Here is a 20,895-nt window from a genome sequence, read left to right as displayed (position 1 = left end):
AAAAATCTTAAAGGGGGGAGGATATGCTGCGTTCATGTGGTATCGGAGTTATCGGAAATTCCTAGTTCGCACTGGGAAGTTTCACTTGAAGGACCCTCCAAGTCAGAAACACCATTTGGAAACTTTGTTGCCGAAAAGAAGACAACAAATCAGTTTTTTACAACTTTATCAATATTGATAATATGTAGCTAGTTTGACCATTGTCAATTTTAAGCAAAATAGCTAACTTTATTATTAGCGACGTTAGCTAGTTATCCTATTTCCCATTGATTGATCGTGGTTTTTCCGATTCCCAAACAATACAGTTTGCAGGTCCATCTGCAGATATTATGACATAACAACCATTCCTGGACTTGACTCCAAAAGCGAGACACTGATGAACAGTACCAAAAGAGATGATCTATTGATTCTGTTTATTTGTGGCAGAGATGCACAGGGCTGACTGTTAAATGCTCCATTTATTGAGCATTCTGTTTGTAGCGCTAATTTTCTATAATAGTTTAAATTGAAAAAAATGGATTGTGATATGTCTATTGTTGTTTTGTATATCAGTTCATAGACCCGATGTCATGTTATTGGGACATCAAAATTGGCCTATATAGATTGAAATGTTTCTTACAGAATAAATATGACAAGCATAGGCTATGCATAACCATGGTAACATTTGAAAGGGAACAGTTTGGGGAAAATATTAAACCAAATGTGAGGACACAACAGTTCACCTGACACAAGACTGAATCCAAACATTACACTGTTGATATTATGTGCATTTTACATTTACTGTACTTTTCGACACATTTGTTGATAACAAAACAGAAAATACTCTTGATACATTCAGTAACATGATCAGAATATTCCTGGAAAATGTGGGGTAGGTGCAACATAAGATTTTTTTTTTTTTACAAGAGTTTGATTGAGAGCACTAACTGGTGTCTCCAAGTGGCCACACACCTCTCCAAAATGTGCACAGTTCCTAAGTAATTTCAATAATTTTGGTGCGCGTTGAAAGGAGTCATGAGTGCATTCAGGTGCGTGTGCCACGGCAAATTTACTTCACAATAGGCATTCAGTTCAGAACAACCCAGGGTATGACGCCATGTTATCTTGTAACTGTAAATCAAACATAGTGATTATAAATGATGACACTATATGACATGAGTTTTATGATATGGAAATCAGTGGAGGCTCCTCAGAGGAGGAGGTGGAGGACGATCCTACTCCGTGAATTTCATAAAAATAAAAATGGTGAAACAGTTATCCTTTTTAGATAAAACTATCATAAATATATTAACATTACCAAACAACACACTGTTTTGGAATGAAGGTCTACAGTAGCCTCAACAGCACCCTCTAGGGTAGCACCATGGTGTAGCCGGAGGACAGCTATTTTCCATCCTCTGGGTACATTGACTTCAATACAAAATGTAGGCTCATGGTTCTCACCCCCTTCCATAGACTTACACAGTAATTATGACGACTTCCGGAGGACATCCTCCAACCTATCAGAGCTCTTGCAGCATGAACTGACAAGTACACCCAATCAAAGGATCAGATAATGAATCTAGTACTGAAAGCATAATCTGCAGCTAGCTAGCACTGCAGTGCATAAAATGTGGTGAGTAGTTGACTCAAAGAGAGAGAAAGACAATAGATGAACAGTTTTGAACAAATTCATTTCTTAAAAAATTAAGGAGAAGCAGCAGAGAGAGAGAGCTAGCTATAGGCTTATTTCGTTAAATGTTTTAAACTTTCTCATACTTAGCTAGCTAATGCAGCTAGCTAATTTAGCCTACTCAAACACCCGGCTCAAACAGAGATTAATGCTATTTATGTTAGCTAGCTGGCTAAGAATATCCAACACTGGAACTCTTCCAAGTCAAGGTAAGCTTTCGGTTTATAATTTATTGCCACTTGGGCCCGCCGGTGTAACTGCTAAACTGCTTGCTGTACACTGTACTGCGTGATTGTAGCAGGTTTACTAACACGTTAGTTCTAGTAGCTATGTTGACTATGATGTTAGCTAATATGGTGACAACGATGTAGGCTGTGTGTAGCGGTTAGCGGTTATGGTATAAAGGTTTGGCTTGGAGAGGTTTTTTCGCCTGGTTACATTTACATTTTAGTCATTTAGCAGACGCTCTTATCCAGAGCGACTTACAGTTAGTGAGTGCATACATTTTTCATACTGGTTACAGACAGCTGTTGTGTTGTGCACTGAAGTCCCCAAGCAAAGGGAAAAGGTGAGAGGAGGAGTGCCCGTAGATGCGAGAAGGAATTATACAACGAGCAAAATTATCATGCTGTTTGTATATGGCTTCTATGAAAGTGAACTGTGTTTGCGTGTGATCAGGGGTGTATTCATTCTGCCGATTCTGTTGCTTCTGTTTCTTATACGGAACGAAACGGGGATAGACCTACTTGAATTTGTACAATAGAAACTCTCGTTTTGGTTGCAAAACAGTTTGGACTTAACAACACTATAAACAAGGCATGTCCTACAGGCCCTAGTTTTGTCGCACCTGGACTACTGTTCAGTCGTGTGGTCAGGTGCCACAAAGAGGGACTTAGGAAAATGACAATTGGCTCAGAACAGGGCAGCACTGCTGGCCCTTAAACGTACACGGAGAGCTAACATTAATAGTATGCATATCAATCTCTCATGGCTCAAAGTGGAGGAGAGATTGACTTCATCACTACTTGTTTTTGTAAGACGTGTTGACAAACTGAATGCACCGAGCTGTCTGTTTAAACTACTAAACTACTACAAGACATGCCACCAGAGGTCTCTTCACAATCCACAAGTCCAGAACAGACTATGGGAGGTGCACAGTACTACATAGAGCCATGACTACATGGAACTGATGTAAGTGCCTTAATGTGTTTGGACCCCAGGAAGAGTAATGGCGATCGCTAATAAATACAAATACAAATTATTACACCCTAGATCAGCTAGATGCAGGCAAGAGTGTCCAAGACGGTATTGAATGTGTCATCTTGATTACTCCAATTTGTCTCTCAACCTGTGCACCTACGTTAGTACCAGTCAAAAGTTTGGACACACCTACTCATTCAAGGGTTTTTCATTATTTTTTACTATTTTCTACATTGTAGAATAATAGTGAAGACATCCAAACTATGAAATAACACATATGGAATCATCTAGTAACCAAAAAAGTGTTAAACAGATCAAAATATATTTTAGATTCTTCAAAGTAGCCACCCTTTGCCTTGATGACAGCTTTGCACACTCTTGGCATTCTCTCAACCAGCTTCATGATATTTGTGCAGGGTTGAAGATTGTGGACTCAAGAGAACTTCAATCATCAGGGTACGTTGATACTTTTGTTTCTAACCCATTCATTTCCAACCCTTAATGTTATCATTAACAATTCAAAATTAGTAACCATTATTTCTTATTTTACATAAAGGATTGTGACCAAAGGGACCCCTGTTGGTTACATCTTGGTAGTGCAGGCCATGTCCTAGTAGAGAAGGAGAAAGTGTCAGAACATAAGATAAGAATGAATTAATTGCCAGGTATGCCTAGAAACAATCATAAGAAAGCAGCTCATTTTGGAGGACAGTTCCAACACCATCCAAATGGCCTTGAGGGTCTGGTCTACTCACCAGAGCACACTCGTAGATGGTCCCTTGCAGCCGCAGGCTGTGTAGCACAGCGTCGTGGACCGTAGTGAACAGACGGCTCTTAGGGATGGACTCAGAGAAAAAGCCTGCTCTGGATAACTGCTCCACCACACATACTGGAGGAAAGACAAACCAGGTTACACAATACACACGTAAACCACACACACACACACACACAAAGACGACACAAGCTAAGGCCAGAGAGACCAGCATGAATTAGCACAGACACTCACCTTGGCATCCAGCTAAATAGATGTCAATGTCAATCTCTCTATAGTCTCGGAATATCTGCAATAAAGAGAGATATTGAGTGAGAGAGAAGGAAAGAGAGAGAGAGAGAGAAAGGTGAAAGGTCAAATAAGAAGGCTGTTTTTCTACGGGACTGTTTGTGCTGCACCAGTTTGGATTTATCTTGTTTTTCTGTTCTCTTTCTCTCCACCTCTCTCTCTCTCTCTCTCTCTCTCTCTCTCTCTCTCTCTCTCTCTCTCTCTCTCTCTCTCTCACTCTCACTCTCACTCTCACTCTCACTCTCACTCTCACTCTCACTCTCTCTCTTTCTCTCTCTCTCCACATCTCTATAAGTGCCTCTTCCCCAACATACAAAACAATCTAATTTAGGCCTGCCTACTCACAGAACACAAGACCTTTGTTTGTTTCAAGCACAAGGCCACTCAGGAGTACGACAGCGAACAATGTGACATAAGGAGACTGGATACAAAGAAACTACAAATAACACATTTCTGAAAACATCATTACCCTCTCCCTCCTTTTTTCTCCTTCTCGATCTCCCTTTCTCTCTCACTGTCTTCTCTCCATCCCCTCTGTGATCAACCCTCCCTCTCTGTCGTTCCTCCTTCCATCCCCATCCTTCAAAAACACACATACACTCCTCCCACACACACAAATACACACATACACTCCTCCCACACACACAAATACACACATACACTCCTCCCACACACACAAATACACACATACACTCCTCCCACACACACAAATACACACATACACTCCTCCCACACACAAATACACACATACACTCCTCCCTCACACACAAATACACACATACACTCCTCCCACACACACAAATACACACATACACTCCTCCCACACACACAAATACACACATACACTCCTCCCACACACACAAATACACACATACTCTCTTCCCACACACACAAATACACACACACACAAACATACGTTATTCAGCGTCATCACAGTGACGGTGTCTACAAAGCTGGCTGTGGAGAGATCCAGGATGATGGTATGTGTGTCGTTGTCGGAGCTCCTCCCCCTCTCCCCTTCTCCTCCGGTATTGGACATCTGGGTTATGGCATCATCGCCACGACTACCAGTCTCATAGCCCGGGTCCAACCCGGTCCCTTGCTGCTCGTAGGCCCAGTTCACCTTAGATTGACAGAGAGACAGTATGTTACTCTGCTCTGGTGTGAATGGAGGTTTTGCTGACTGTATGCTTTACTTGAGTCCAGAGTGTTTCGTGTAGTATTGTAGTACATCACGCTACAGACCTGTCCATTGGTGGGTCTGTCAGTCAGGGCGACGTCTGTCCTGTTTCCCTTCTCTACATCCACCTTGTCCTCTGGGTGGACTGTACCATTGTGTAGGTGTCCATTCACGCCTTTCTTGGAAGGGAAGGGGAGAGACATCCATTGAAATAAGGTCACTTGATAACATCTTAGTGTAAAACCATTTTTGTGTACAGTATGTGTGTGTGTGACGTACTGTATGTGAAGTGTGTGTGTGTGACGTACTGTATGTGAAGTGTGTGTGTGTGTGACGTACTGTATGTGACGTGGGTGTGTGTGACGTACTGTATGTGACGTGTGTGTGTGACGTACTGTATGTGACGTGTGTGTGTGACGTACTGTATGTGACGTGTGTGTGTGTGTGACGTACTGTATGTGAAGTGTGTGTGTGTGTGACGTACTGTATGTGACGTGGGTGTGTGTGACGTACTGTATGTGACGTGTGTGTGTGACGTACTGTATGTGACGTGTGTGTGTGTGTGACGTACTGTATGTGACGTGTGTGTGTGTGTGACGTACTGTATGTGACGTGTGTGTGTGTGACGTACTGTATGTGACGTGTGTGTGTGTGTGACGTACTGTATGTGACGTGTGTGTGGGAGTGGGCTCACTCACAGCCAAGGGAGTGGGCTCACTCACAATTTTGCCTAAGAACACAGCCATGAATAAAGAATGGTACCAACACATCCTCCGAGAGCAACTTCTCCCAACCATCCAAGAACAGTTTGGTGACGACCAATGCCTTTTCCAGCATGATGGAGCACCTTGCCATAAGGCAAAAGTGATAACTAAGTGGCTCGGGGAACAAAACATCGACATTTTGGGTCCATGGCCAGGAAACTCCCCAGACCTTAATCCCATTGAGAACTTGTGGTCGATCCTCAAGAGGCGGGTGGACAAACAAAAACCCACAAACTCCAAGCATTGATTATGCAAGAATGGGCTGCCATCAGTCAGGATATGGACCAGAAGTTAATTGACAGCATGTCAGGGGCGGATTGCAGAGGTCTTGAAAAAGATGTGATGTACTGTATGTGATGTGTGTGATGTACTGTATGTAACGTGTATGATGTACTGTATGTAACGTGTATGATGTACTGTATGTGATGTGTGTGATGTACTGAATGTAACGTGTATGATGTACTTACTGTATGTAACGTGTATGATGTACTGTATGCGACGTGTGTGATGTACTGTATGTAACGTGTATGATGTACTGTATGTGACGTGTGTGATGTACTGTATGTAACGTGTATGATGTACTGTATGTGACGTGTGTGATGTACTGTATGTAACGTGTATGATGTACTGTATGTGACGTGTATGATGTACTGTATGTAACGTGTATGATGTACTATATGTAACGTGTATGATGTACTGTATGTGATGTGTGTGATGTACTGAATGTAACGTGTATGATGTACTTACTGTATGTAACGTGTATGATGTACTGTATGTGACGTGTGTGATGTACTGTATGTAACGTGTATGATGTACTGTATGTGACGTGTGTGATGTACTGTATGTAACGTGTATGATGTACTGTATGTGACGTGTATGATGTACTGTATGTGACGTGTGTGATGTACTGTATGTAACGTGTATGATGTACTGTATGTGACGTGTATGATGTACTGTATGTAACGTGTATGATGTACTGTATGTGACGTGTGTGATGTACTGTATGTAACGTGTATGATGTACTGTATGTGACGTGTATGATGTACTGTATGTGACGTGTGTGATGTACTGTATGTAACGTGTATGATGTACTGTATGTAACGTGTATGATGTACTGTATGTGACGTGTGTGATGTACTGTATGTAACGTGTATGATGTACTGTATGTAACGTGTATGATGTACTGTATGTAACGTGTATGATGTACTGTATGTAACGTGTATGATGTACTGTATGTGACGTGTGTGATGTACTGTATGTAACGTGTATGATGTACTGTATGTAACGTGTATGATGTACTGTATGTGACGTGTGTGATGTACTGTATGTGTCGTGTGTCATACCTGTTTCTTTGCCTCCTTTTCAGCTTTCTTTTCTTCTTTATTTTCTTTCCTCTTTTGTTTAGCATCTCTTTTCTTATTTTGTGTCAGCAGCTTCCCAATGTCAATTCCTGTCTGTGTGGGGAAATGAAAGAGAGCGATTGAGAGAGTGAATAAGAGAGAGTGAACATTTCAGAGAAAAAGGGCAGATTGAGAGAAAGACACACACTACCTTCTCCTGCAGTGCGTCCAGGTATAACTCAGCGTTGGTATAGTACACCGTGGTGGAAGAACGGAAGATAGTGATACCTGGGATCTCTTTTGCCTGCGGGACAAACCAACACACAAACGAGGGGGGGGAGGGGTTCAATAGACAGTCATCTAAAAGCTGCTTTAAACCCCATTGTTCACTAACCCACTCCCCCCTTAGTACATATTGAGCTCCTCCATCTCACCTCTTCATATGTGTCTGTGTCCAGGTAGAGCTCAGTCCCAGGAACCTGCCCCAGGATAGAGTACCGTGGCCTGGGAGAGAAAGATAAAGGGATGTTATGCACTTTGAGAAGAAAGAGGGACACAGTACAGTAACTTTAGAAGGTAAATCTCTCTCCCTTCTACAACAAACACACACACACACACACACACACACACACAGACTCACAGCTGTGTTCTGAAGATGACAGTGAGCAGAGAGAAGGCGATGGATGCAGCCAGGCCCAGGTCCAGGTTCAGCAGGATGGTACACGCCAGCGTTACCAACCACACCAGCTAGGGGGCAACAGAGACACATGTGATCAATAGGGGTGAATACCCAGGAACCAGGGGCCTCATTTATAAACGGTGCTTTTGCACAAAATATGCCCCAACACATGCATGAGCCATTTTTCACGCAAAAGTTGACATTTATAAAAACTGAATTGACATGAGAATGTGCTTATCATCCCGCAAACTTCAGACCATGCGTAAGCACAGTTTCTAGTGGTTGAAGTATTACAAGAAGGCAAAAGTAGCCTAGTAGCCTTGTGAAAGTGGGGAATATACACGGAGTGTACAAAACATTAGGATATAATATTGAGTTGCACCCCCCACGCAGATATTTAGTGTTAAATTTACGCAAAAAGGTTATAAATGAGGCCCCAGGGGTCTCATGTTAGGATGCAGGTCTTAGGTTATAGATATGAAGTGTATAGATGTTATGTGTTGCTCTCACCAGGTCGACTTTGTTGCTCTTCCAGAGTGCAGGAATGTCTAGGTACTGCTTAAATATGCCTTTCAGGTTTACAAACACTATGCAGGACAGGACAGCCTATGGGACACACACACACACACACACACTCATCAGATCAGATCAGTGGCGTGGTGTTGTGTGTGTGTGTTTGGTGGTGGGGGGGAGATAGATACCTTGGGTAGCTCCTCAAACAGTGTCCCCAGTTGCAGAACGGTGATCAGCACAATCACTGAAGAAACCACCCCGGCAACCTGACACAATACACAAACACACATCAGTGAGTGTGTATTTAGTCCCGTGTAGCTCAGTTGGTAGAGCATGGCGCTTGCAAAGGCAGGGTTGTGGGTTCGATTCCCACGGGGGACCAGTATGAAAAAAGAAAAATGTATGCACTCTGGATAAGAGCGTCTTGCTAAATGACAAAAATGTAAATGTATGCCTGCAGAAATATTAGCAGGTGGACATACTGTGTGTGTGTGTTACCTGTGTTTTGCCCCCAGTGCTCTCCTGAATGAGGCTACGGGACATAGAAGAGGTGACAGAGTAGCATTGGAAGAATCCTCCCACTGTGTTACTGAGACCCAGAGCCACCAGCTCCTAGAGAGAGAGAGCGTGAGAGGGGGGAGATGAGAGGTATGCAGAAGCCAGAGAATGCACTAATGACCATCCTTTGACCACCACAAGTAAATAAGTCCTAGTGCATATTCAGACTATACTAAGTCACAACTGCTCCACAGCCCACTGTTGTATTGTTAACTGCTACTGGTGTAGTTCTCATCCATACAGATGTAGGATCTTAATTTGATCACTCTTTTGTTGATGAGAATTTTCGTGCACAACAGGAAATGCAAACTTGTAGTGTATTAAAGGTTTAAAAAGCTTCTAAAGTTTGTAATTTCCTATTTAAAATTTCAGACGTGATTTGCCCTAATGTAAAATGTATTAACTCCTACAAAAAATATCCATGAATTATACTCTGCATAATAATTCAAATGTCCTGTTGCTGCAGGATTATTTTCCTGCTGTAGCAAACTGGCTTAAACTAAGATCCTACATCTGTACTTGACTGAGCAGAGCGTGTCGGCCATTAAACATTCAGGACCAGAGAGCTGTCTCTCTCCTTCAGAGCAGAACAACCTCAAGCATGCACCTGCCTACCTGCATAACTGTGTGTGTCTGCATGTGTGTGTGTGTGTGTGTGTGTGTGTGTGCGCCTGCGTGTCCCACCTGGTTGCTGTCCACCTTGTAGCCGTGTTTGAGGCCAAAGGTTTTGCCCAGGGAGATGTTGATGGCATAACCCACTATGGCCACAGCAAACGCATCACCAACCACCGTACCCCACAGACTGACGTCAGGTAGACTGGGAGACTTCAGCCTAGGGATGGAGAGGAAGGGGGGAGGGGGGACGTAAAGGAGTGAGGAGTGGGAATACAGAGGGAGGAGACAGGAGAGGGAGGAGTCAGGAGAGAGGAGTGGGAGGACAGGGGGAGGAGACAGGAGAGAGAGGAGAGGAGGAGAGGGAGAGAGGAAAGAGGAGAGGAGGAGACAGGAGAGGGAGGAGAGAGGAAAGGAAGAGGGAGAGAGGAGAGGAGGAGAGGGAGAGAGGAGAGGAGGAGAGAGGAGGAGACAGGAGAGGGAGGAGAGAGGAGAGGAGGAGAGGGAGAGAGAGAGGAGAGGAGGAGAGAGGAGAGGAGGAGAGAGGAGGGGACAGGAGAGGGAGGAGAGGAGGAGAAAGAGGAGAGGAGGAGAGGGGGAGAGGGAGGAGACAGGAGGGAGAGGAGGAGAGGAGGAGAGGGAGGTGACAGGAGAGAGAGGAGAGGAGGAGAGGGAGGAGAGAGGAGGGAGGAGTGAGGATAGGGAGAGAGGAGAGGGAGAGAGGGGGAGAGGGAGGAGACAGGAGAGGGAGGAGAGAGGAGAGGAGAGAGAGGAGGAGAGAGGAGGAGACAGGAGAGGGAGGAGAGAGAAGAGGAGAGAGAGGAGAGGGGGAGAGGAGGAGACAAGAGAGGGAGGAGAGAGAAGAGGAGAGAGAGGAGAGGGGGAGAGGAGGAGACAGGAGAGGGAGGAGAGGAGGAGAGAGGAGAGGGGGAGAGGGGGAGAGAGAGGAGACAGGAGAGGGAGGAGACAGGAGAGAGAGGAGAGGAGGAGGGAGGAGAGAGGAGAGGGAAAGAGGAAGGAGGCAGGAGAGGGAGGAGAGAGGAGAGGGAGAGAGGAGAGAGGAGAGGGAGAGAGGGAGGAGACAGGAGAGGGAGGAGAGAGAGGAGAGGGAGGAGAGAGGAGAGGGGGGAGAAGAGGAGAGAGGGAGGAGAGAAGGAGAGAGGAGAGAGGGAGAGGGAGGAGAGGGTGAGAGGGAGGAGTAGGAGAGAGAGGAGAGGGAGGAGAGAGGAGAGGTGGAGAGAGGAGAGAGGAGAGGAGGAGACAGGAGGGGGAGAGAGGAAAGGAGGACAGGGAGAGAGGAGAGAGGAGGAGACAGGAGAGGGAGGAGAGGGAGAAGAGGGAGAGAGGAGAGGAGGAGACAGGAGAGGGAGGAGAGAGGAGAGGAGAGGGAGAGCGGAGAGAGGAGAGGAGGAGACAGGAGAGGGAGGAGAGAGGAGAGCAGAGGAGGAGAGGGAGAGGGGAGAGGCAGAGAGGAGAGGGGGGAGACAGGAGAGGGAGGAGAGAGGAGAGGAGAGAGAGTAGAGAGGAGTGGAGGAGAGAGGAGGAGACAGGAGAGAGGATGAGAGAGAGGAGAGCAGGAGAGGGGGAGAGAGGAGGAGACAGGAGAGGGAGGAGAGGAGGAGAGGGAGGAGAGGTGGAGAGGGAGGAGACAGGAGAGGGAGGAGACAGGAGAGAGAGGAGAGGGAGGAGACAGGAGAGAGGAGAGGGAGAGAGGAGAGGGAGAGAGGAGAGAGGAGAGGGAGAGGGGGGAGCGGGAAGGGGGAGCGGGAGGAGAGAGAGGAGAGGGAGGAGAGGAGGAGAGAGGAGAGAGGGAGAGGGAGGAGAGGGTAGAGGGAGGAGAGGGTGAGAGGGAGGAGTAGGAGAGAGAGGAGAGGGAGGAGATAGGAGAGGGGGAGAGAGGAGCGGGAGAGAGGAGCGGGAGAGAGGAGAGAGAGGAGAGGAGGAGAGAGGAGAGAGGGAGAGGGAGGAGAGGGTAGAGGGAGGAGAGGGTGAGAGGGAGGAGAGAGGAGAGGGGGAGAGTGTGGAGACAGGAGAGGGAGGAGAGAGGAGAGGGGGAGAGGGTGGAGAGAGGAGAGGGGGAGGGAGGAGAGAGGAGAGAGGAGAGGGGGAGGGAGGTATATAGGGGATTGATGTGGGTCAAGGACAGCGATGTTGTCAACACTGTAAAAATGTATCTCCTCCATTACTGCCACTGTCCAGACCCCTTCCTCCATCATCTCCAACAGATCCACTTGATTCCTGCCGCTGCTTGTCCGCTAGGTCCTTCAACAGTGGTAACAAGTGTCGTAACAAATGTACACAACCTCAATGACCCATATACATTTAATAATTTTCTAGAGTTAATCATTAAGATGCCAAGGACCAAATATTTGACATTAGAGGTCATACAGTACAGGTGCCTGGTCTTCCAAACACTGGCTGTGTAAACACTGACAAGGGTGCTGTGTAAACACTGACAAGGGTGCTGCCTTTTGAGGCAGGACGGTAAAAAGGTGCCTTCATTCGGGTGATTTTGAAGTCAGCATCTAAAGATTATGTATAGATAATTATTTGAGGGTATTTAATTCCATAACAATTCACAGGTAATGTGATAATGACTCAAATTAACCTAAATGATAGATGGTAAACCAAGTGATAAAGTACCTGTAGGCTACTTTATGTTTTGAAATGTGAAAGAATGAAATGATCAATTTAAAGTAAACCTGTGACAACTTGATCAAGCTTATGAATGAAGGTGACCTGCCTACAAAAGCTGCCCTGGAGCAATAGAAGAAACAGCTGCTTGGCTTTGGTCTTTGGCAGTCCAGCAGTCTGAAAACCATGCAAAATCAGCTAATACATGTCCAAGACTAACCAATAAAATGTCCCTAAGTGTCCCCAAAAGGCTAGGGTATGGATGTGGGTGGGTACACAGACCCATGAGCCACTGCGTCCCCTCATGATGAGTTCAGCCCCCATCCCCATCAAAGTTGCCCATCCCTGCTCTAGGATGACTCCTTCTCAAGGAGCTAAAGGACCTTCAGAAAGTATTCATACCCCTTGACTTATTTCACATTATGTTGTGCTACAGCATGAATTCAAAATGTATTAAATTGATTTTTTTTATCTCACCCATCTACACACAATACCCCATAATGACAAAGAGAAAACATGTTTTTAGAGATTTTAGAGTTTTTCCCCACAAAAGGGCTTTATTACAGACAGAAATACTCCTCATGAAACATGGCACCAACAATTTACATATTGCGTTTATATTTTTGTTAACTGTACATAAGTATTCACACACCTGAGTCAATACTTTGTAGAAGCACCTTTGGCATTGATTACAGCTGTGAGTAACATTTGCCCATTATTCTTAAAAAATTATTCAATGCTCTGTCAAATTGGTTGTTGATCATTGCTAGACAACCATTTTCAGGTCTTGCCATAGATTTTCAAGTAGATTTAAGTCAAAACTGTAACTCGGCATCTCACTGACCTTAGAAACCCCCTACACACACACACACACACACACACACACACACACACACACACACACACACACACACACACACACACACACACAAACAAACTGTACATTATGTTATCACCCTCTGATACATTCGGTCCTTGCCCCCCTTGCTTTGTTCTGGGTGTAACCTTGACCAGGAGAGCACTCTGCCTCAACAGACCAGGCCCCAGTCAACAACCTATGGCTACTGACTCACACACACACACACACACACATAAACACTCACCCTCTGGGGATCTCTCCAACCACAGCCACGTCGTATTGGCTGTTCAGGTTGCCGTAGTAGGAGATGAGTGTCGCTGCTATGATCTGTAACACACGCACACACACACACACACACACACACACACACACACACACACACACACACACACACACACACACACACACACACACACACACACACACACTATACACACACACACACACACACACACACGCACACACACACACACACATAGGTTACCATGCTCACAACAACAAAGCATCCACCGTTGTACACATGTGTAGGAACTTGTATGCATGTGTGTAATTGTGAGTAAATCATTATCGCAGACCCTGTGTGGGTTTGGAATTCAAGCGGAAAGACAGGCCAATCATTTAACAGAGCTCATCACTTGAGCACATTTTATTGGATGAATGAGAAACCAAGCACTACCATTAACTGGGGGCACACACACACACACTAACTGGGCAGAATATTAACCCTTTGAGATATACAAAGAGCTTCCAACTGATTCTAATTGATGAAAAACACAATAACACAAACAAAAACATCTGGATTGTTAAACTGAGAATAGAATTAACTTCCTCTCAAAATGTTTAACAGGTCCAGAAGACAGCAGCAGCTCTGGGTTACACTACGCTCCTTATAGATATCAGCCATGGTGACAGCCTGCCCTCTAGTGACATTCATTAGCACACATATGTTCAAGGGACCAAAACAGAGAGAGATAATTGAGAGGATGATGGAAAATACTTGTATATGTAATGTTGTCTCCACTTTTAATGATCTAATAAACTAAATCAATCAATCAATGATTGTGTGACTAATGAACAGACAGATACAGAGAGGGGTTAGGTATAAAGGACTTACCACTATGAGTTCTATGGGAATAGGCAGAGGTAGTTTCTTCTCATAACAGGAGTTGAGTTCTTTGACCACTATGAGGACCACCAAGGCCACGAGACTAACCACCAGGGCCCCAATGTTAGTCTCTGGCAGATGTCTACAGATGTCTATTAGGATCTAGAGAGAGAGATGAGAGAGAGAGATGAGAGAGCGAGATGAGAGAGAGAGAGATATGAGAGAGAGATATGAAAGAGAGATATGAGAGAGAGATATGAGAGAGAGAGAGAGAGAGAGAGAGAGAGAGAGAGAGAGAGAGATATATGAAAGAGAGATATGAAAGAGAGATATGAGAGAGAGAGAGAGATGAGAGAGAGAGAGAGAGAGAGAGAGAGAGAGAGAGAGAGAGAGAGAGAGAGAGAGAGAGAGAGAGAGATGGACAGTCAGACTGTTACTGCCTGCATGTGTCTGTGTGTCTTTGCGCATGAGTGTGTGGATGTGGATGTGTTGTGTGTACTCACATAGACCTGAGACAGTGGTCCAGAGAAGCGTGCAGGGTGGATACCAAAGATGTATTTGAGTTGTGAGACGACGACGTGTGTAGCTGCTCCTGTTGTGTAGCCACGTACCAGGGGCTCCGACAGGTACGTCACCACGAAACCAAACCGCACTATGCCCAGCAGGACCTGAAAGAGCCCACTTAGTACTGTGGTGCTGGCTGCTATCTGTACTCTGTAGGCGTCGCGGGCTGCCACATCTAGAACTGCTGTCCCGTTGGTTCCATTCAGGAACGTGAAGTCACTGTCTGGCGCCAGCTTCTCTGTCACACTGCCTATCATGATGCTGATCACAGCAAACGTGCCTGAGGAAAAACACACACACATCACACACACACACAACATCACCTTAGTGAAACTCATTATTCCTTTGACCTATGATATTAAAAACATTCATTCTCTAAAGTCTTTCCCCCTCCTCTCTCTGTCTCCCCCTCTCTCTCTGTCTCACACTCTCGCTCTGTCTCCCCCTCTCTTTCTGTCTCCCCCTCTCTCTCTGTCTCCCGCTCTCTCTCTGTCTCCTCCTCTCTCTCTGTCTCCCCCTCTCTCTGTCTCCCCCTCTCTCTCTGTCTCCCCCTCTCTCTCTGTCTCCTCCTCTCTCTCTGTCTCCCCCTCTCTCTCTGTCTCCCCCTCTCTCTCTGTCTCCTCCTCTCTCTCTGTCTCCCCCTCTCTCTCTGTCTCCCCCTCTCTCTCTGTCTCCTTCTTATCTCTCTGTCTCCTCCTCTCTCTCTGTCTCCCCCTCTCTCTCTGTCTCCCCCTCTCTCTCTGTCTCCTTCTTATCTCTCTGTCTCCTCCTCTCTCTCTGTCTCCCCCTCTCTCTCTGTCTCCTCCTCTCTCTCTGTCTCCCCCTCTCTCTCTGTCTCCCCCTCTCTCTGTGTCTCCTCCTCTCTCTCTGTCTCCTCCTCTCTCCACTCCGTCTTACCTATGGAGATGTGTCTGGAGGTGCCAAGAATGCAGTAGACCAGTACAGGGTAGAAGGAGGTGTAGAGACCATACACTGGAGGCACAGAGGCCAGGAGAGCATAGGCCATACCTATGCAAACGTTACAGGAAAGTCTTCACAGTCTTCACAAAATAGACAGCTATCATGTAACTTTTAGGAATTTAACAGCCCAAAGAGATTAAACATTGAGATCGATTTGTGTAAATCAGGCTTTTCCATACCTCAAGCATCGGCATCAATCAATCAAATGTATTTAGAAAGTCATTTTTACATCAGCAGGAGATTTGGGAGATTTGCATGTGAGTTACACGTGTTGCCGATTTCAAGTTAGGATCGGGCCCTGTGATCGGGCCTTGTGATTGGACCCTGTGATCGGGCCCTGTGATCGAACCCTGTTATCGAACCCTGTTATTGGACCCTGTGATTGGACCCTGTGATTGGGCCCTGTGATTGGACCCTGTGATTGGGCCCTGTGATTGGACCCTGTGATTGGACCCTGTGATTGGGCCCTGTGATTGGACCCTGTGATTGAACCCTGTGATTGGGCCCTGTATGTGTGTTTGGTCCAACAGTAGATGTGGTACAGACCCTGAGGCAGGTGCATGATGCCAACGCTGATGCCAGAGATGAGGTCTCCCAGGCCGTTGTCTCTCACTGAGTAACGGGGCAGCCATGACAGGACAGGCAGAGTGCTCAGCACAGAGCGCTTCAGCTTGGGCACGGAACACCTGACACCAGGAGGGGAGGGGTGGATCATGGAGAGGTGGAAAAAAGAGTAATACAATTTTGTTATCCATTTGTGACAACTGAAATGTGTCTGCTGAGTTTAGCAGTTGTGCTTCCACACAGTTGGTGGATAGGGCATGGGTAGGCAACTCTGCTCCTGGAGCGCCACAGTGTGTGCAGGGTCTTGTTCTAGCCCAGCTCTAACAGTCTTAAAGCTAGGCTGGAACAAAAACCTGCACACACCGTGGCCCTTCAGGACCGGGGCTTACAGAGAAACCAACTATCTGTACGGTCCTGTTTAGCCACCCAGTAAAAACAAAAGGGGTGTAATCTGTGTTTGGAGCGTTCATCTTTTTATTTTTTTATTTTTATTTCACCTTTATTTAACCAGGTAAGCCAGTTGAGAACAGGTTCTCATTTACAACTGCGACCTGGCAGATCTGGATTATGTAGCTAAAGCGTTCTTGGCTTTGTCTTGTATTTTTTATGAGGTTAGTATTTGGTGGCGGTGCTGTGTCATACTCTGTGATAGGTTTATATTTGGTGGCAGTGCAGTGTCTGTGATAGGTTAATATTTGGTGATAGTGATGTCATACTCTGTGATAGGTTTATATTTGGTGGCAGTGCAGTGTCTGTGATAGGTTAATATTTGGTGGTAGTGATGTCATACTCTGTGATAGGTTAATATTTGGTGGCAGTGCAGTGTCATACTCTGTGATAGTGTTCAGCATTGCCACCAAATATTCACCTATGTTTCAGTTTCAAGAGGCCATCAGGGCTCAGGTCCAGAGGAAGGTGAACTTTTCTCTTCAAGCCTGAATATGTCACACGGCCTGGACCAAACTGTCTGCCTTTTATAACCCAGATAAAAGACTACAGTTTACTATAGAATACTACAGTACTTACTATATAATGATATAGTATTCTGTTACTATAGAATTATATAGTATTCTGTAGTAAACTAGTATACTGTAGAATACTATACTGCACACTGTCATATCCCTTGATCGTGTAGTGCTAACTATATACTTGTGTAGTATACTGTAGAATACTATATTAAATACTACAGTATTTTCTGCAAAAAACACTGTAGTAAATACTACAGTAATGTCTGCAAAAACACAGTTTTTTTTTTTACTATAGTGAACTATAGCCACCCATGAGTGAGAAACCTACATATAAACCTATATAGACCATATATTGTGCTCCCCTATAGGTTATAGAAAAGAGAAGAAGTGTTTAACTATCTGTTTAGACTCCAGTTCTACCTTCCTTCAGTTTATGGAAAATTTGCTCTTAGTGTGTCTTCTATGTCAAAGATAATAAAACTAAAAACACTAGTAAATACTAGAGTAATATCCACAAAAACACTACAGTAATTACTATAGTATATGCTACAGTATTTATACTATAATAAACTGTACTACAGTATACTAGTCAGTGAACACTACATTAAAGTCTGCAAAAACACTACAGTGAATACTATAGTATACTACAGTCATGTCCTCAAAAACACTACAGTGAATACTATAGTATACTACAGTCATGTCCTCAAAAACACTACAGTGAATACTATAGTATACTACAGTCATGTCCTCAAAAACACTACAGTGAATACTACAGTATACTTCCGCAAAAACACTGAAGTGAATACTATAGTATATAAATATAGTAATACTACAGTATTTAGACCATAGTATACTGTAGTATTTTGTTCATATGGGCAGCTGTCCTGTCCTGCCTTCTCTCTCTCTGTCCCTCTATCTGTTCCCTTCTTTCTCTCTCTCTCTCTGACCGTCTATCTGTTCCCTTCTTTCTCTCTCTCTCTCTGACCCTCTATCTGTTCCCTTCTTTCTCTCTCTCTCTCTCTGTCCCTCTCATTAACCTTCTCTCTTATCCTCTATCTCTGTTTATTGTTTTCTCTCTAATATTCTCCTTCTCTGTCCGGCACAGACTGTCCCTCTCTCGCTCGTTCATGCTGCTCCTCTCTTCCCTCTCTTTCCTCTCCCTGCGTCAGTGGGATTGCATAATGAAAGATCATCCATTGCAACCATATAAAGAAGCATATCACACATTCAAACACACACACACTCACGCTCATCTACTGTGCCGTACTCAACTGTCCTCAAATAACCTGGGCAGTAAATTGTAAACTGACATAAACACAGACACAGATCCAAAATAGCTTTTGTCAATGCATGTTATTCATTTGCAGAATTAGTCAGCAAATAGTGAAACTGATGCATGTTTCTGCTCCCAACGTGCTCTATCCTCCACCCCCCCCTCTCCCTCCTCCTCTCCCTCCTCCTCTCCCCTCATCCTCCCCCTCCTCCTCTCCCCCCCCCCTCCTCTCCCCTCCCCTCCTCCTCCCCCCTCTCCCCTCCTCCCCCTCCCTCCTCCCCCTCTCCCATCCCTCCTGCTCTGCTCCCGCTCCTTCTCTTTTACCATATCTTACCTGATGGAATCTTTCACCCTCTCCTTCAGGGGAGGTCTGGTGGAGTGTGTCCGTCTTCGGGCCACCTGGTCAAGGCAAAGTTCATCCAAAACATCCCTCTCCACGTAAAACTTCCCAGCTCTCTGTTCCTCAACCCCCATGGCTGTCTGTCTGTCTGTCTTCCAACACTGACTGTCTTTGTGTTGATTGCTTTGTGTCTCTCTTCTCTCTCTGTCTTTTCTTTCTGTCTCTGTCTATCTGTCTGTCCTTCTAGACTGAAACACTGTGCAGGTCTCTCCAAAACATTTCTCACAAAAAACACTGTTGGTCCAAAAAGAGAAAAACCTCTTGGTCCAAAACAACAGATGTCTGCCAATTACCAACAACTGTCCAACACCCTGATGAGAGTTACAAAAGCATGAAACAAGAAGCTACTCTAAGTCCCACGCTCCTGGCTGTGTCTCAGTTTGTATCCAGTTTGTATCCAGTTTGGCAGAGTGTGGGAGTGATAGTCTTCTCCTGCCCTTATGAGGGAACACCTCACACCCCCACCCCACCCACTAGTGTGTGGTGTAACTTTACAATTCTTTGGGTTCCAAAAGTCCTCACAAGGATAGTAAAACAAGGACAATTCTGACAAGTGGTGACATTTCGCCGGCCCCCAAAAGGAAAAAGGCTATTTTAGGCTTAGTGGTTAGGGTTAGAATTAGGTTTGGGTTAGAATTAGGGTTAGGTGTTAGGTTTAGGGTTAGAATTAGGTTTGGGTTAGAATTAGGGTTAGGGGTTAGGTTTAGGGTTAGAATTAGGTTTGGGTTAGAATTAGGGTTAGGGGTTAGGTTTAGGGTTAGAATTAGGTTTGGGTTAGAATTAGGGTTAGGGGTTAGGTTTAGGGTTAGGAGTTAGGGTTAGGTTTAGTGTTAGGGTTAGGGGTTAAGGTTAGGGTTAAGGTTAGGTTTAGGTTAAGGGTTAGGGAAAATAGGACTTTGAATGGGAATAAATGTTTTGGTCCCCACTTGGATAGTAAAACCAAAGTGTCTGTGTGTATGTGTCTGTGTGTATGTGTCTGTGTGTATGTGTCTGTGTGTATGTGTCTGTGTGTATGTGTCTGTGTATGTGTATATATGTATGTTCGTCAGTGAAAGTACAGTGAAAGTGTTTACTCAGGCCAGTCACCCAGCTGTACTTTTTCCCTAGGTCAATCATCATGGGTTGAGTAGGCATCTCTTCCTCCTCATACACACATACACAAACTCACACACACACACACGTGTAATTCCAAGTGCCATCCTTCAAGGTTCTTTGTAGTTTTAAATTGTTTTTACTAAATAGTTATTAACTGTAAAAATTATTTTATCCATCAATCAATCAATCAAGTCTCTTCCCTCACACCCACAAAACACACTTGTAATCTAATTTAGTAGGAACAGTATTTGTATATTTGGATCCCCATTAGCTTTTGTAGAAGTGGCAGCTACTCTTCCTGGGGTCCACAAAAAACACAAACCATGACAAGTAACAAAACACTGATACACTGATAGACAAGGACAGTCACACACATTTGAAATACAACAATATACAAACAATTCAACAACAAAACATTACACAAACAATACAACTAAAAAATAATGTGTGTGTGTATCCCCTCACAGTCCCCAGTTTGTTTTTTAATACGTTTTTTTTAAAGGTAATTTTGCTGTTTGCTTGAGTAATTTGAGATGGAAGGGAGTTCTAAGTGATCATGGCTCTGTATAAAATGGTGCATTGCAGTGAATTCATTTTGGACTTAGCATTGCCATATACCATAGGTTTTATTGGTAGTGATTGTCTTGTTTTGCCTTAGACAGACTGAAGTCCAGATTAGAAGGAAGATGTTCTTCTGTGACTTCACACCTATTTCCAGAGAGTTTCCTATCCTACTGCGCAACACACGCATCATCCTAACTCACAACCTCTGATCAAAATAAATACAATTTTTTCGATCGGCTGTGAAATACCTCTCGGGTCAGTTTAAATATGTGTGTGTTCGTCGTTAATGTTTACAAAAGTAAGCTGGCAAACTCGTTGATACCACCTTATC

At 44.7% G+C, this 20,895-nt stretch overlaps 1 protein-coding gene across 1 annotated transcript; it reads right to left on the bottom strand.

Moving 5' to 3' along the window:
• Positions 1-3,211: 3,211 nt before the first annotated feature.
• LOC121546800 (solute carrier family 26 member 6) lies at positions 3,212-19,300 on the bottom strand. The gene is made up of 19 exons (XM_041858037.2): positions 18,840-19,300; positions 16,247-16,386; positions 15,638-15,748; positions 14,680-15,020; positions 14,186-14,338; positions 13,316-13,398; positions 9,651-9,798; positions 8,907-9,020; positions 8,597-8,674; positions 8,406-8,501; positions 7,857-7,963; positions 7,651-7,720; positions 7,428-7,520; positions 7,220-7,330; positions 5,178-5,291; positions 4,849-5,055; positions 3,879-3,933; positions 3,628-3,761; positions 3,212-3,482 (listed from the first exon to the last, which is right to left on the bottom strand). The coding sequence occupies exons 1-19, from the start codon at positions 18,977-18,979 to the stop codon at positions 3,456-3,458; spliced, it is 2,322 nt and encodes a 773-aa protein (XP_041713971.1). The 5' UTR covers positions 18,980-19,300; the 3' UTR covers positions 3,212-3,455.
• Positions 19,301-20,895: the final 1,595 nt, after the last annotated feature.

The sequence above is a fragment of the Coregonus clupeaformis genome, chromosome 30 (genome assembly GCF_020615455.1).
Source record: "Coregonus clupeaformis isolate EN_2021a chromosome 30, ASM2061545v1, whole genome shotgun sequence".
Classification (NCBI taxonomy): Eukaryota; Metazoa; Chordata; class Actinopteri; order Salmoniformes; family Salmonidae; genus Coregonus; species Coregonus clupeaformis.
The sequence above is the reverse complement of the archived record's forward strand: the minus strand, read 5'-3'. Positions and strand labels throughout refer to the sequence as shown.

Bases quoted from the DNA above. Each gene is read 5' to 3' on its own strand.
- LOC121546800 (XM_041858037.2), bottom strand. From the start codon at position 18,979: ATGGGGGTTGAGGAACAGAGAGCTGGGAAGTTTTACGTGGAGAGGGAT. The intron at 16,387-18,839 runs GTAAGATATGGT...TCCTGGTGTCAG, and splicing joins AGGGTGAAAGATTCCATCAG to GTGTTCCGTGCCCAAGCTGA. The intron at 7,521-7,650 runs GTGAGATGGAGG...TTTGTCCCGCAG, and splicing joins ACACAGACACATATGAAGAG to GCAAAAGAGATCCCAGGTAT.